Source organism: Canis lupus, chromosome 36 (genome assembly GCF_048164855.1).
Source record: "Canis lupus baileyi chromosome 36, mCanLup2.hap1, whole genome shotgun sequence".
NCBI classification, from domain to species: domain Eukaryota; kingdom Metazoa; phylum Chordata; class Mammalia; order Carnivora; family Canidae; genus Canis; species Canis lupus.
The window spans coordinates 30007897-30020369 of record NC_132873.1 but is presented as its reverse complement, the minus strand read 5'-3'; the positions used below and the strand labels follow the sequence as shown (position 1 = coordinate 30020369).

Sequence of the window (12473 nt, the reverse complement as noted above, 5' to 3'; positions counted from 1 at the left end):
ACTTGCAATTCTAAAAAGACAAATACTTCTCTCATTGGCCCTGAAGAACTTTCTTTACTTTGGCAAGTCTACTAGTCTTATTACCAGAAAAGGGAGAGGAAACAGGATAGCATTTCCTACAGCTCAATCATATTTAAAAACCAAAAACCCAACTAAAAAATGGGCAAAGGACTTGAAATAGATATTTCCAAAAGAAGATAGAAATAGCCAACAAGCATATGAAAATATATTCAGTATTCTAATCATTAGGGAAATGTAAATCAAAACCACGATGTGCTATCGCCTCATAGCCCTTAGGATGGTTACCAACAAAAAGACAGAAAACGAGTTGGCAAAGATGTACAAAAATGGGGAACTTTATGCACTGTTGTTGGTGGGAATATAAAAGGTGCAACTGGTATAGAAATCAGTATGGAGGTTCTTCAAACAATTAAAAATAATTACCATATAACGTAGAAATTCCACTTCTGGGTATATATCCAAAAGGATTAAAAGCAGGGACTTGAAGAAATATTTGTATACCCATATTTATAGCAGCATTTTTCACAAAAGCAAAAAGATAGAAGCAACCCAAATTAAATGCCCATCAATGATGGATGAGCAAAATGTGTTTATATACATAATAATGGAATATTATTCAGCCTTAAAAAGGAATAAATTCCTGGTACATGCTACAACATGTATGAACCTTGAAACATTATGCTAGGTGATATAGGCTAATCACAACAGGACAAATGCTGCATGATTCCACTTATGTGAGGCATCTAGAGTAGTCAAATTATAGCAACAGAAAGTAGAAGAGCAGTTGCCAGGAACTGGGGTAACGGAGAAATGAGGAATTGTTTTTTAATAGGTATAAAATTCAGTTTCGTAGGATGAAAATGTTCTGGAGATTGGCTGTACAACCATGTGAATATACTCCACAAAACTGAACTATATACCTAAAAATGTTAAAGATGGAGAATTTTATGTTTCATGTATTTTACCACAATTAAAATGTGCACACATGCAGGTGAGAGCCTGGCAGTTGGAGACTTTGGTTAAATTTTCCCTAATATAAGCTATGCACCACAACATTTAAATTGCCCAAATAGCTTACATGGATTGTTTGGCATCATGAACAAACTATACCAAGACAGGGATTAAAAGGAGATTAGAGGAGTTCCAACCACAAACATTAAAAAAATAATAAAATAGGGGATTCCTTAGGTGGCTCAGTGGTTTAGTGCCTGCCTTTGGCCCAGGGCACGATCCTGGAGTCCCGGGATCGAGTCCCACATCAGGCTCCCGGCATGGAGCTGCTTCTCCCTCCTCCTGTGTCTCTGCACACCCCCCCATCATAAATCAACCAATCAATCTATCTATCTTTAAAAAAATAAAAAATCATAAAATCATAAAATAAAAATAAAGGAAGTATTGAACTTTGAAGGAAAATCTAAAGAAAGGACACGAGAAGTCATAAACTAAAGTACTATGAAAATTGTGTCAGTTGTAAAGAATTTATGAGTTACTCAAATTTGTTATTTTTTTAACCTATGCTATCCTATGATGATTAGCAGTAAAAACTTTAGAAATTTAAAGAAAAGATTAAAAAACCACGTTTTTATTTAATGATTAGCAAGCACATAGAAAAGATTACGTCCTTCCCCATGAGCAACTGTGGAAAGGAATCTTATACATGGAGCAGACAGTTGCAACTTGGAATACACTTGGGACCCACAGAAGGAAGACAGGAATCCCTAAAGAGCCCACAAGGCTTAAGAGCAATCCCGGAAGCATACTGACACAAATAGTAGAATCTTTTTTTTTAAATTGTTCAAATGTCTGATCTGCAAACCTTTCACTGGAGCACTAAAAGCTATTTTCTCCCTCAGGGCTGTTTTTCGGTGTATGTCTCTGGGTGAGATAATTAAAAGGAACCCTGTCTCTTGCTCTATCAGGGAAGCCTCAGTTGGGACTTTTTGATCCTCACATCGTGTTGTTCCAGCAGAAACTAACATTCTGGAGCCACACCTGAGCTATAGATCAATGGAATAAATATGAAAACATGTTGTGACGAGCGTGCTGAGGTGATCCTAGCCTACAATGATCCTGGCTGTGATGGGTAGCTTGCCAGGGACCCTCTTCTGGGTGCAAAATAATCACATGGCAGAGGGAAAGAAAGAAAGTTGAAAGAATATTTCAATTCCGTCCCTTGGTTCTGGGGTAGACCAGTGGTTTTAAAATAACATGTCATCTTGCATAGCTGTATTACTTTAAAGTGACATCATTTAGCTTACGAGGTAATATGCTGCATGACTATTTTCAAATGAAATAACTAGATGCTTACTTAATTGGGCCCTATTGCTGGGGGGAGGGGGTACCCAGGAATACTAGTTTCTATATTCTCTGAAAACAAGAGAACCAGCTTAACATCAGAATCCCTGAAACATAAAAAAATGATTATCTACATTTACTGGAGCATTCCTAAAAGTTAATACATTAATTTGCTTTTGTTGGTTAAGGAAACACATGACTGGTCTATCTCCTCTAATTTATGCCTCTCCTCGGAAGTTAACAGAATTCTAATTAAGACCCTAAGAGACGAATTTGGGACTCCCACCGTAAGAATATAGTAACAATGGGAGGGGCTCCCGGGTTGCTCGGTGGTTAAGCATCTGCCCTCCTTCTGCTCAGGTCACAGGGTCCTGGGATGGGGCCCTTGGGCTGTCAGGCTCCCTGCTCAGTGAACAGTCTGCTTATCCCTCTCCTCTGCCCTCCCCGCCATCCCCACTCCATCCCTGTGTGCGAGGGTGGCTCTCAAATAAATAAAACCTTTACAAAAGAGAGAGAGAGTATAGTAACGCACGTTTTCATCTTCACAGGTGAAATTTTATATCTTTTGTCAGTTTATATTCCGACAACTGCAATGTGACAATTACACCTATACACTGAAAAATACTATCAGGTGAGGACAAGCTACAACCTCTCTGCTTTAAAGTAAAAGGAAATATACTTTGCCTTTCCTGTGTGTAGACGTCTGCAGCATTCCACGTCTCGTAATCATGCTATAGTTCCAAGCACGTCAGTATCCAGTGTGCTCTCCTTTACACAAAAACAGCTTTTCTTTTGCTGTTACCAGTGGAGTCACATCTTAGAAAGATCAAAGTGTGCCTAACACTGTGAAACACGGCTTAAAACTCAGTTATGGGTACAGATGGGGCCTCTTTCAAAAGACTCTTTTTTTTTTTTTTTAATTAAACTTACTGCTTAGAAAGACTGTTTTACTGATCTGTTGCATATTGAATTGAATTTATAGATTAATGGCACAATTACAATATATTATAAAAAGACTATTCTCCAGGAACCCAACCCTTCTAATAAAAATGTCCTTAAATACTTCTCCCCAGGGCAGGGGGGACTCCCGGGGGGGATGACCGCGTCTACTGAAGCCTCTCTTTTCTGCAGCCACAGGACCTAAAAACAGCTCAGCTTTGCTGTCAGCGTCCACCGGTAGACAAGGCACTTGAGTTCAGATAAAGGTTTTGTGAAAATGCTTCCTGAGACTCAACTGAGCTCAGAAAAATGCCTGTGAGCGGGCTCTGTCCCCACCTCGGAGTTCTGACACCTTCGGGGGCTTCCTTACCAAGAGCTCACCACGCTTGGGTCGGGAATGGTCCGTATCTTACCTTCAACTGTTCTAGGGCAAAGGATGAGCCATCCTGCTGTAGATTTTCAATAATCTGTTCCACAGTATTGGCCGAGAACCAACTATAAAAAAAGAAACACATGATTTCACCAACCAGTAAGCGACATCTTCTTTCCAAAATAGCGATGAATCTAGACACAGGCTTTCCCCAAACTCCACTTCTACAATGAAAAATTTTCCAGACTATTTTACAGGATGATGCAATAAAACCTTGCTTCTCTAGGTAAGTGTTTGCAGTCTACTTTTATTAATGCAAAATAAAGCCTAAATTTTCTCTTAGGCTTTCTTGCATCTATTACATGTAAATAAATACCTTAACTGTGAAAAACTGCTGATTTTAAAATGTAGAGATAGTTGTCTTGTTTTCCAATAGTTTTCCTCCTCTTATGTTCCTTAAGCCAGTCTATCGATCTCTCAAATCACTGCACAAAAAAATCCTCTGATCAGCTTCGTAAGACCTTCATAAAAAATGACTTAATGAAGATAGAAGGTAATTATTGTCTTCTAGCCTCTTTCCCATCAAAAAAAAAAAAAGTTTGCACTAAAATGAATCAGCATGATTGATTATTTCAGTATAATGGACTTATTTCCCCCCTGAAAGAGTAGGCAAGAAGCTACTTTAAGAAATGAAAATAAAAGCACCAGGCTAGCTGATCTGAGAATTCAGTGCATTATTAAACATGATGTTAATTACAGTGTTAGCAAATTCAATTTAATATCATCCTTCCAAGAGAAGAGATGTACTGAGGCTTTAAGTACCTGTTTATTTTGTCCATGTGTTCCTCAAGTATAAAAGACTTGTCTTGATCAATCTTGGACTGTTTGAAAAAGAAAAATCTTGTAATTAACTTGAAGTACTCGAAAAATCCCTTAAAATGTCATATTTAATCTTTGTGAAGATTATCACTTTCAAATTATATCCAACAGTTTCATAAATAGCTACCACATGTTCAAAATTCAGATGACGTTATTCCAGACTAGTGCTTAAAGTGGCAAAGGAAAAATATGTTCTTTTAATTTATATTTTATTATTATATATGCTACATCATCATTAAAGTAGGTCAATGAACTGAGGATTGTAAGGGACCTGAGAAGTCGTCCTGCCCAAATTTCCATTTGATACAGAACTCCTGCACCTCCCTGATATCTCTGTAGCACTGACCTCTAGGGAGAGAAAAAGAAGCGTGAGAAGGAACTCACAGGGCTTGAATAAGTATAGTTGGGATCTTTTTTTTTTTTTAATTCTGGACCAAATCATCCCTCTCGTGTTTATAGTTCTAGTTCATCTGCTTCCACCTCCTTTCTCACATGGTGTGGTTTCATGTCCCCTCACAGGCAGATCCTTCTTGTGCACAAGTCTCAGCTTATCAAGGTCCTTCCTAAAGTGTGGGATGTACACATTAACACAGGCATGACTGAATCACAGCAAAGGCTCCATATATCCTTGTTTACTTTGAATACAATGTTTTACTAATAGGACTAAGTCTGAGTCCATTTGGGGCCAGTTCTAGTATATTGCTTTTATTTATTTATTTATTTATTTTTGGACCGGTGCCACCGTAGGCTACATTTCTCTTATTTTATAATAAATAAATTTATATTTGGTATTTTGGACTGAAATCCAAAATTTTCACTTATCTTTGTTGTAATTCTGTGATTTAAAATAAGAAATACACGGATCCCCGGGTGGCGCAGTGGTTTGGCGCCTGCCTTTGGCCCAGGGCGCGATCCTGGAGACCCGGGATCGAATCCCACGTCGGGCTCCCGGTGCATGGAGCCTGCTTCTCCCTCTGCCTGTGTCTCTGCCTCTCTCTCTCTCTCTCTGTGACTATCATAAATAAATTTAAAAAATTAAAAAAAAAATAAAATCTTTAAAATAAGAAATACAGCCGAGCCTGGCTGGCTCAGTTAGTAGAGCATGTCACTCCTGATCTTGGGGTTGTAGGTTTGAGCCTCACATTGGGTATAGAGATTTCTTAAAAATAAAAATCTTAAAAAATAAAATACACATTTGGTCCTTGCCCATATATTTGTTCTTTGTTCTTGGCTCAAAGCTCCCCAAAACCGTGAAATTTCTTTAAGAAGAGCACCTTTTATTATATTTGGTCTTCTGTCCTCAGTTCCTGAAATATTCCTAACAAGTCCCTTTTGATCACAGTTATGTTAATGAGATGACTTTTGGAAAGCTCACAAGAATGGGGCTGGTGCCCAGGGGAACCAACCAGTGATTCCATCACTGGGACATTCAATTCCCCCTTTCAATCATACCCCGCCCCAACGCCACCACCACCTCCCCACCTCCCTCCCTCTGCCTCCAGTGAGAGAAAAGGGACTGGAGATTGAGTTCAATTACTAAAGCCTAACAAACAGCCTGATCAATAGTGACCATGTAATAAAGCTCCATCAGAATCCAAAAAGATGGAGTTTGGAGAGCGTCCAGGTTAATAATGAACACATCCACCAGAGGGGAGAGCAGTACATCCCAGCTTCATTAGGACAGAAGCTCCTGGGCTTGAGACCCTTCCAGACCTTGCCCTGTGTACCCCTCAATGGACTTTTCATTCATATCCTTTAATAATAAACCAACAAAACTCTAAGTGTTTCCTTGAGTTCTGTGAGAAATTCTAGCAAATTATTGAACCCAAGGAAGGGGTCATGAGAACGCTGATTTGCGGCCAGTCAAGTACAGGTGACAAGCTGGAACTTGCGACTGGCATCTGAAGTGGGGGCAGTCTTGTGGGACTGAGCTTTGAGACTGTGGGATCTGAGGCTCACCCCAGTGGATAGCTCACTACCAAAATGAGTTGCAGGACACCCAAGTGGTGTTGCAGAGAATTGCTCGATGTGTAGAAAACCCACACATCAGGGTCAGAGGTGTCGTGGGTGTGATAGAAACGTGAGAATACTGGTAGTAGGTGGGAAACTTCCCACACATCTATTACCTTTCACATTGTTACTATTGAACAGGTCACTCTAAACTTGACGGGTTTTTTTAAAACCCATATTCTTTTACCTATTTTCTTAGTTTCAAATCAATTCGATCAAAATGCTGTCAACAGTCTCATCCAACTCACTGAGAAAAAACTGAAAAAGGCCAAGATGACTTTATTTATAGACTAATACCCACACATTTAGCAGAACTCTTTGGTAGGGCCCTTCCACTCCCACCCACCACAATCCATGCTATATTTACCCAAAATGAGAGACTGTCAAACGCTTTGACAAAATGTGATGAAATCCACATGTGCTCTGCGTTCATATTCATTGCACAGATTCGGGGGCTCCACCAATCCATATTCATGTTGTTCAGCTCTGAATAAATTTTTTATACTATTTTTCTAAATATTTCCTCCCCTTTCTCTCCTGTAATGAATTCCTAATAATTAGATATTAGACCTCCTGGAATAATACCACTACTATTCCTTTCTCTCCATTTTCCATTTTATTATCCTTTTTGTCCTCTTAGTTTTCCTCAAGCTTCAATTTTAATCTAATCTACTGTGCATTTTTCCCCCTTTTGTTATCACATTTCTTTATTCTTTGACTATTTTATAACATCTGTTCTTATTTCACAGATGAAATATTTTCCTCTCATCTGAACAATTACAGTTTTAACAATTATAGTTTTTCTTTCTTCCTTTCTTTTTTTAAGTTTCCTCCTCCCTGCACTGTCTGCTTGCTTCAGGGGCCTTGTTTTGACCAATCTGTTTTTATGCTTGGCATAAAAAAAATTTTAGCATTAAGTGCTGAAATTAAGTAGTTTTATGAGTAAAGTCAATCACAGTTATAGGATCATCAATATTCTGATACATTATAAAATGATTAGGCAAAGACCTGGATGTTTCATTGTTGGGGGAGGGTGGTATCCTCAAATGTCGACATCTACAGGTTTTTTCCTTTTTCTTCGAATACACTGTTTAGGTATGGGATGGTGCTATTGACTGTTTGTGTCACCCCAAAATTCATGTTCAAACTCTAATCCCCAAAGTGATGGTATTTGGAGGTGGAGCCTTTGGGAGGTAATTAGGTCAAAAGGGTAGAACCCCTATGATGGGATTAGTGCCCTTATAGAAGGGACCTGAGAGCTCACTTCACTGTGTGGGATATGGCAAGAAGGTGTCTGTCCATCTGCAAACCAGAAACAGGGTCCTCACAAGAATCTGATGGTCTGACATCTGATCTTGGGGTTCCCAGCCTTCAGAACTGTGAAAAGTAGAGTTTCTACTGTTTAAGCCACCCAACCTATGGTAGTTTTTTACAGTTGCCCAAACTATGATAGAGGATATTTAATAGTCTAGAAGCTAGAAAAAGAGGCTAGAGGTCTTCCTACTTGGTATGCTCTGCCTCTTTTCAGTAGAGGACCTCACTTCACCGTCCCTGCACCCAGCTAGGTCTGTCTGATTTGACCTAAAGAGTAAATTTCTACTCTTCAGCCAAGCTATGGAAGGGTAGCTGCTGCCACAGGAGAGAGACGTCTGAAGGTCTAACTGCTCCTTATACAAATGTGCAGGGATCCTCTGGTTTTTCTGCCCGCCTCCACATCCCAGTCTTCAGAGAACTCTGGTACCTTACAGAGGGTAGAGAGCAAGAACTGGCTTGCTTCTTACTGGCCTCCCCCGCCGAAGGATAAGATATTTCAGTGTTCCCAAATATAAAGTAGCTGCCCTCATTCTTCTCTTTTTAAGCTTCCAAAATATTGATATCTCATGCCTGCCACTGTCTCCTCTTCTGTTCTATTTGTCTTTGTGATTTTGTGCCTTTTTTATTCCTTTATTACAATTTTAGTGGGCTTTCAGAAGGGAGCATGTATTCAGCCCATCATCTTTTACTAAAAGTAACATTTTTGTAAACTTTTAGCTCCTAAAAGAAAACCTAAGTTACACAACATAAGTCAGGAATTAAAAGTGAATACTACGATATACTTTATCATTATATTGAGACATGTGCCAGAGTTTCACTGGTGGCAGCTCAACAGCATCAACGCTGTAGAAGTGTCACGGTGCACCATGAGGGCCAATAACAAGGCTACACGCTGAAATTCACCAGCAGTGAGAAGACGTGTAGTTGTGCGCGAAGAAGTCATCTTCTTGGACAGCTGTCCTACCAGTCGTGAAGCTCTGATCCTTCCATCAAGCTTTCAAGTTAATAAATCCCAGCATCTTTATATTCACAAACAGTAACATTCACCAACAGCTAAGTTTTTCAATTATTTCCCCTTCCCCGTGAATTGAAATCTGAGGTTAGAATCCTGACCAAATTACCTTTGTATGGTAAGCATCTAAGACATCTGCAATATTTTCTTTTGAAGGAGATTTTAGGGCTAACAGATCTTCTTCCAACATGTCCAGCTAAAAGAGGGGGAAAAAAGGGAAAACAGATTTGAATCCCAATGCAAATACAGACTTTAAGAAACCTTATACTCTGGTTAAAAATACTTGTCTTAAAATTATGATGTGCTCTCTTCAGCTGAATCAGTGAAGGAACTTTTCTCTGAAGTTGAATGCACACACATTCCCACACAGCAAATGTTGCCTTGCAATTAGATAAAGATGGAAGAAACTAAAGAGGAGAGAGACATTTATCTTTGTTTCTATTAAACACTTGAAATGCAGTACTACCACCAAACACTTGAATTATAAATTTTATTTTAATTAATTTTAACTAAAATTGCCATATGTGACTAATGGCTACTATAGTCAATGCACATCTCTATAATACAGCCACACTTAACTCTCCATCTATATCTCTCACATACTATTCAATGCTCAGCCAAATGGGACTTTTTATTGTTTTCAACACATAACCAAGCTTTCCTGCCACTCACTTGCTCATTATATGTTTCCTTTATTCAGAATCGCTTGTCCTAATAATATTCATCTTAAGGCCCAGCTGAACTACAACCTCTGTAAGAAAACCTCCAGTCTTTTCTTATAAGTTTTCTCCCCTTACAAATCCATGGAGACCTTTCTGCATACTCTTTGTTTATACTTCTCATATTCTACTCCGTCAGATCAGTCAGATGGTTATCTTTTATCTTTCGTACCCACCTCTAGTTTCATCTCCAACATTCATTACTCATTTCTCTTATCCTCTACAGGCCCTGTGAATGGCAGTCTACACACTGCAGAATTTATTACTGGGCAGGTTGACAAAGAAGGGATTACACTGTGGATCAGCACTCTCCTCCATCCTTAACTAAATTCCACTCTCATAAAGGGTATCCCTCCAGAGTAGATAATGAAGTTCACGTTTGCCTCCTGTTACAGCTCAAGGGAAGGGTTGGACAGTCACCTACTCAATGTAACTACAGATGCCCCTAACATGGAGAAAGATCTGAAATTTCAAGCAATGTGATAGAAGGTTCTCATACTATATATATGTTATATACATATAACATTTCTTTTCCTACCCCAAAACACCCCTCCCTCAAGATCAGATATCCATTTGGAGATCCATTTGGAGATCTATGCACTTCCTGGAAAGCTAAGTTCACCCCATAGTTCCAGAAATGAAACACATTAACTCACATAAGGTGAGTTAGCCAATGTAGGCTAACTGGCTCATGAATTCAAGCCAGTTCAAGGAGAATGAACTCCCAGTTGAAGCAGAATAAATCCCAAATTTCTTGAAAATTCTGAGGCAAAACCACTTTGAACTGGATTTTCTGTTACCTTTACCACAAAGAGATTCAAATACTATGGTAGCAACTGCCATCCTCATTTAGAGATGGGCAAACTAGGGGATAAAGAGACTAAATCTCAAGCTAGGATTTAAACCTAAGCTGTCTGTCTGTATGTTCTTTGCTACAATGCTATTCTGTGCTAAAAAAAAATTGGCCACACTGTTTTAAAAAAAAAGACGAAGATAAGTAATAATACGTGTCCCTTGCAACAGATATTCTTTTTTTTTTTTTTAATTTTTATTTATTTATGATAGTCACAGAGAGAGAGAGAGAGAGAGAGGCAGAGACACAGGCAGAGGGAGAAGCAGGCTCCATGCACTGGGAGCCCGATGTGGGATTCGATCCCGGGTCTCCAGGATCGCGCCCTAGGCCGAAGGCAGGCGCCAAACCGCTGCGCCACCTAGGGATCCCAGCAACAGATATTCTTTAGAAAAGTTTTTAAGGCCATATTTTACAAATGTAACTCTTAAATGCACTAGTAGGGAAACTCACAACCAAGAGGACTTTTCAAAAATGTTTTTAGGGGATCCCCGGGTGGCGCAGCGGTTTGGCGCCTGCCTTTGGCCCAGGGCGCGATCCTGGAGACCCGGGATCGAATCCCACATCGGGCTCCCGGTGCATGGAGCCTGCTTCTCCCTCTGCCTGTGTCTCTGCCTCTCTCTCTCTCTCTGTGACTATCATAAATAAATAAAAAAAAAAATTTAAAAAAAAATGTTTTTATAAAATAAAAGCCTATCTGTTTATATATAAATTTAGATTTTTTTAACCAAAGTATAATTATTCATGAAAAAATATTCACTGAAGGTGCCAGGCAAAACAGCCCTGAATCCAGACATAATTATCTCCATTTTGCACATGAGGAAACATGATTGGAGAGCTTAACTACCTTCCCAAAGGTCACACAGCTTTAAACAGTAGATCCTGGATTCAGACCCATGTCTCACCAAAAGCCTGTGACCTCAACCAATTATACTGCCTTCCCATGCAATGAGTTATTCCAACAACACAAAATGCAATAATCCAAGTAATTACCTTTTCAGAATCTACAAAATGTGTAGCAATTCCTGCTGCATACACATCTCTTCCTTTCAGCCTGAATCCTGTTAAGGCAAGGAAGTAACCAAGTTTTCCTTGAAGTCGTGGCAAGAAATAACCTCCACCCACATCAGGGAATAGTCCTGTAATTATATAATGAAATGAGATAACAATGATTCAAGTTAAAAAAACGAATATAATAACTCTTGAGATCAAATGGCCATTTCTTTCTGGAATTTGAATCTATACTAGAAATATTATTAAACTAAGTACTATCCAATGCAATCAATATTACAAAAGATTTGCTATTAAAATGTTCTAACTTGAGTATTTTTCAAAATTTTCATGTCTCATTTCTGTAGGAGTCAAAGTATTTGATGGCATAACTTTTTGTATTTAAGTAGTACTCATTAAATATTACCTAAAAAGTTCCTTATCACTATTTTTAATAATCTCTGAAATAGTAAAAACTGAGAAAATATTTTCTTTCCAAATAAGAAAAAATATGCATAATCTAAAGCTACATTATGTGAAAACTCATTATTACCAATCAAATCATAGTCTATTCTGTTAATCCATTATCTAATATTCAAGATATTTACAGTGATGCAATAACCTTTAGTCCTACCAAGAATAAGTTTATACCTAATAAAATCACTTGTATTTACTCTTATCTTAGCCATCTTTTTTTTTAATTCCCTTATTCTCTCTACTGTAACAACCGAAAATAGTGTAAATGCGAATACTTGCCAGTACACTACTTTTTGATATTTAAGAGCTCCTTAAAAACTCTAGTTTTATAATAAAGATACCTATTCTAAGATTGCTTCATTTGATGAAGCTGAGATAAAAACACAAGCATTCAAATTCTTTCCAGTTCTACTTGACAAAAGTTTCCTAGACTTCAAAGAATTAGCATCATTCTACTGTAAATATCTCTTGGCACCTCAAACAAGGTAAGTCTAAAGTTGAATTCATGACATTCCCCGACTCCTGGAATGGAGTTCATCTCTTCCAGTATCACTCACCTCAATAAAGTGCACAACCATCCAGCCTTGACACCTTCTT

General features: G+C 38.5%; 1 protein-coding gene across 3 annotated transcripts in view; it reads right to left on the bottom strand.

The window, feature by feature from the left end:
• HIBCH (3-hydroxyisobutyryl-CoA hydrolase) overlaps nt 1-12473 on the bottom strand; it is a 96748-nt gene that overhangs the window by 18004 nt on the left and 66271 nt on the right. For all 3 annotated transcript variants that reach the window (XM_072813191.1, XM_072813193.1, XM_072813192.1), the window contains 4 exons: nt 11403-11548; nt 8950-9036; nt 4448-4506; nt 3669-3750 (listed from right to left, as the gene is read on the bottom strand). In XM_072813191.1, coding sequence (XP_072669292.1) covers nt 3669-3750; nt 4448-4506; nt 8950-9036; nt 11403-11548 — 374 coding nt within the window. The remainder of the gene's footprint in view (nt 1-3668; nt 3751-4447; nt 4507-8949; nt 9037-11402; nt 11549-12473) is intronic.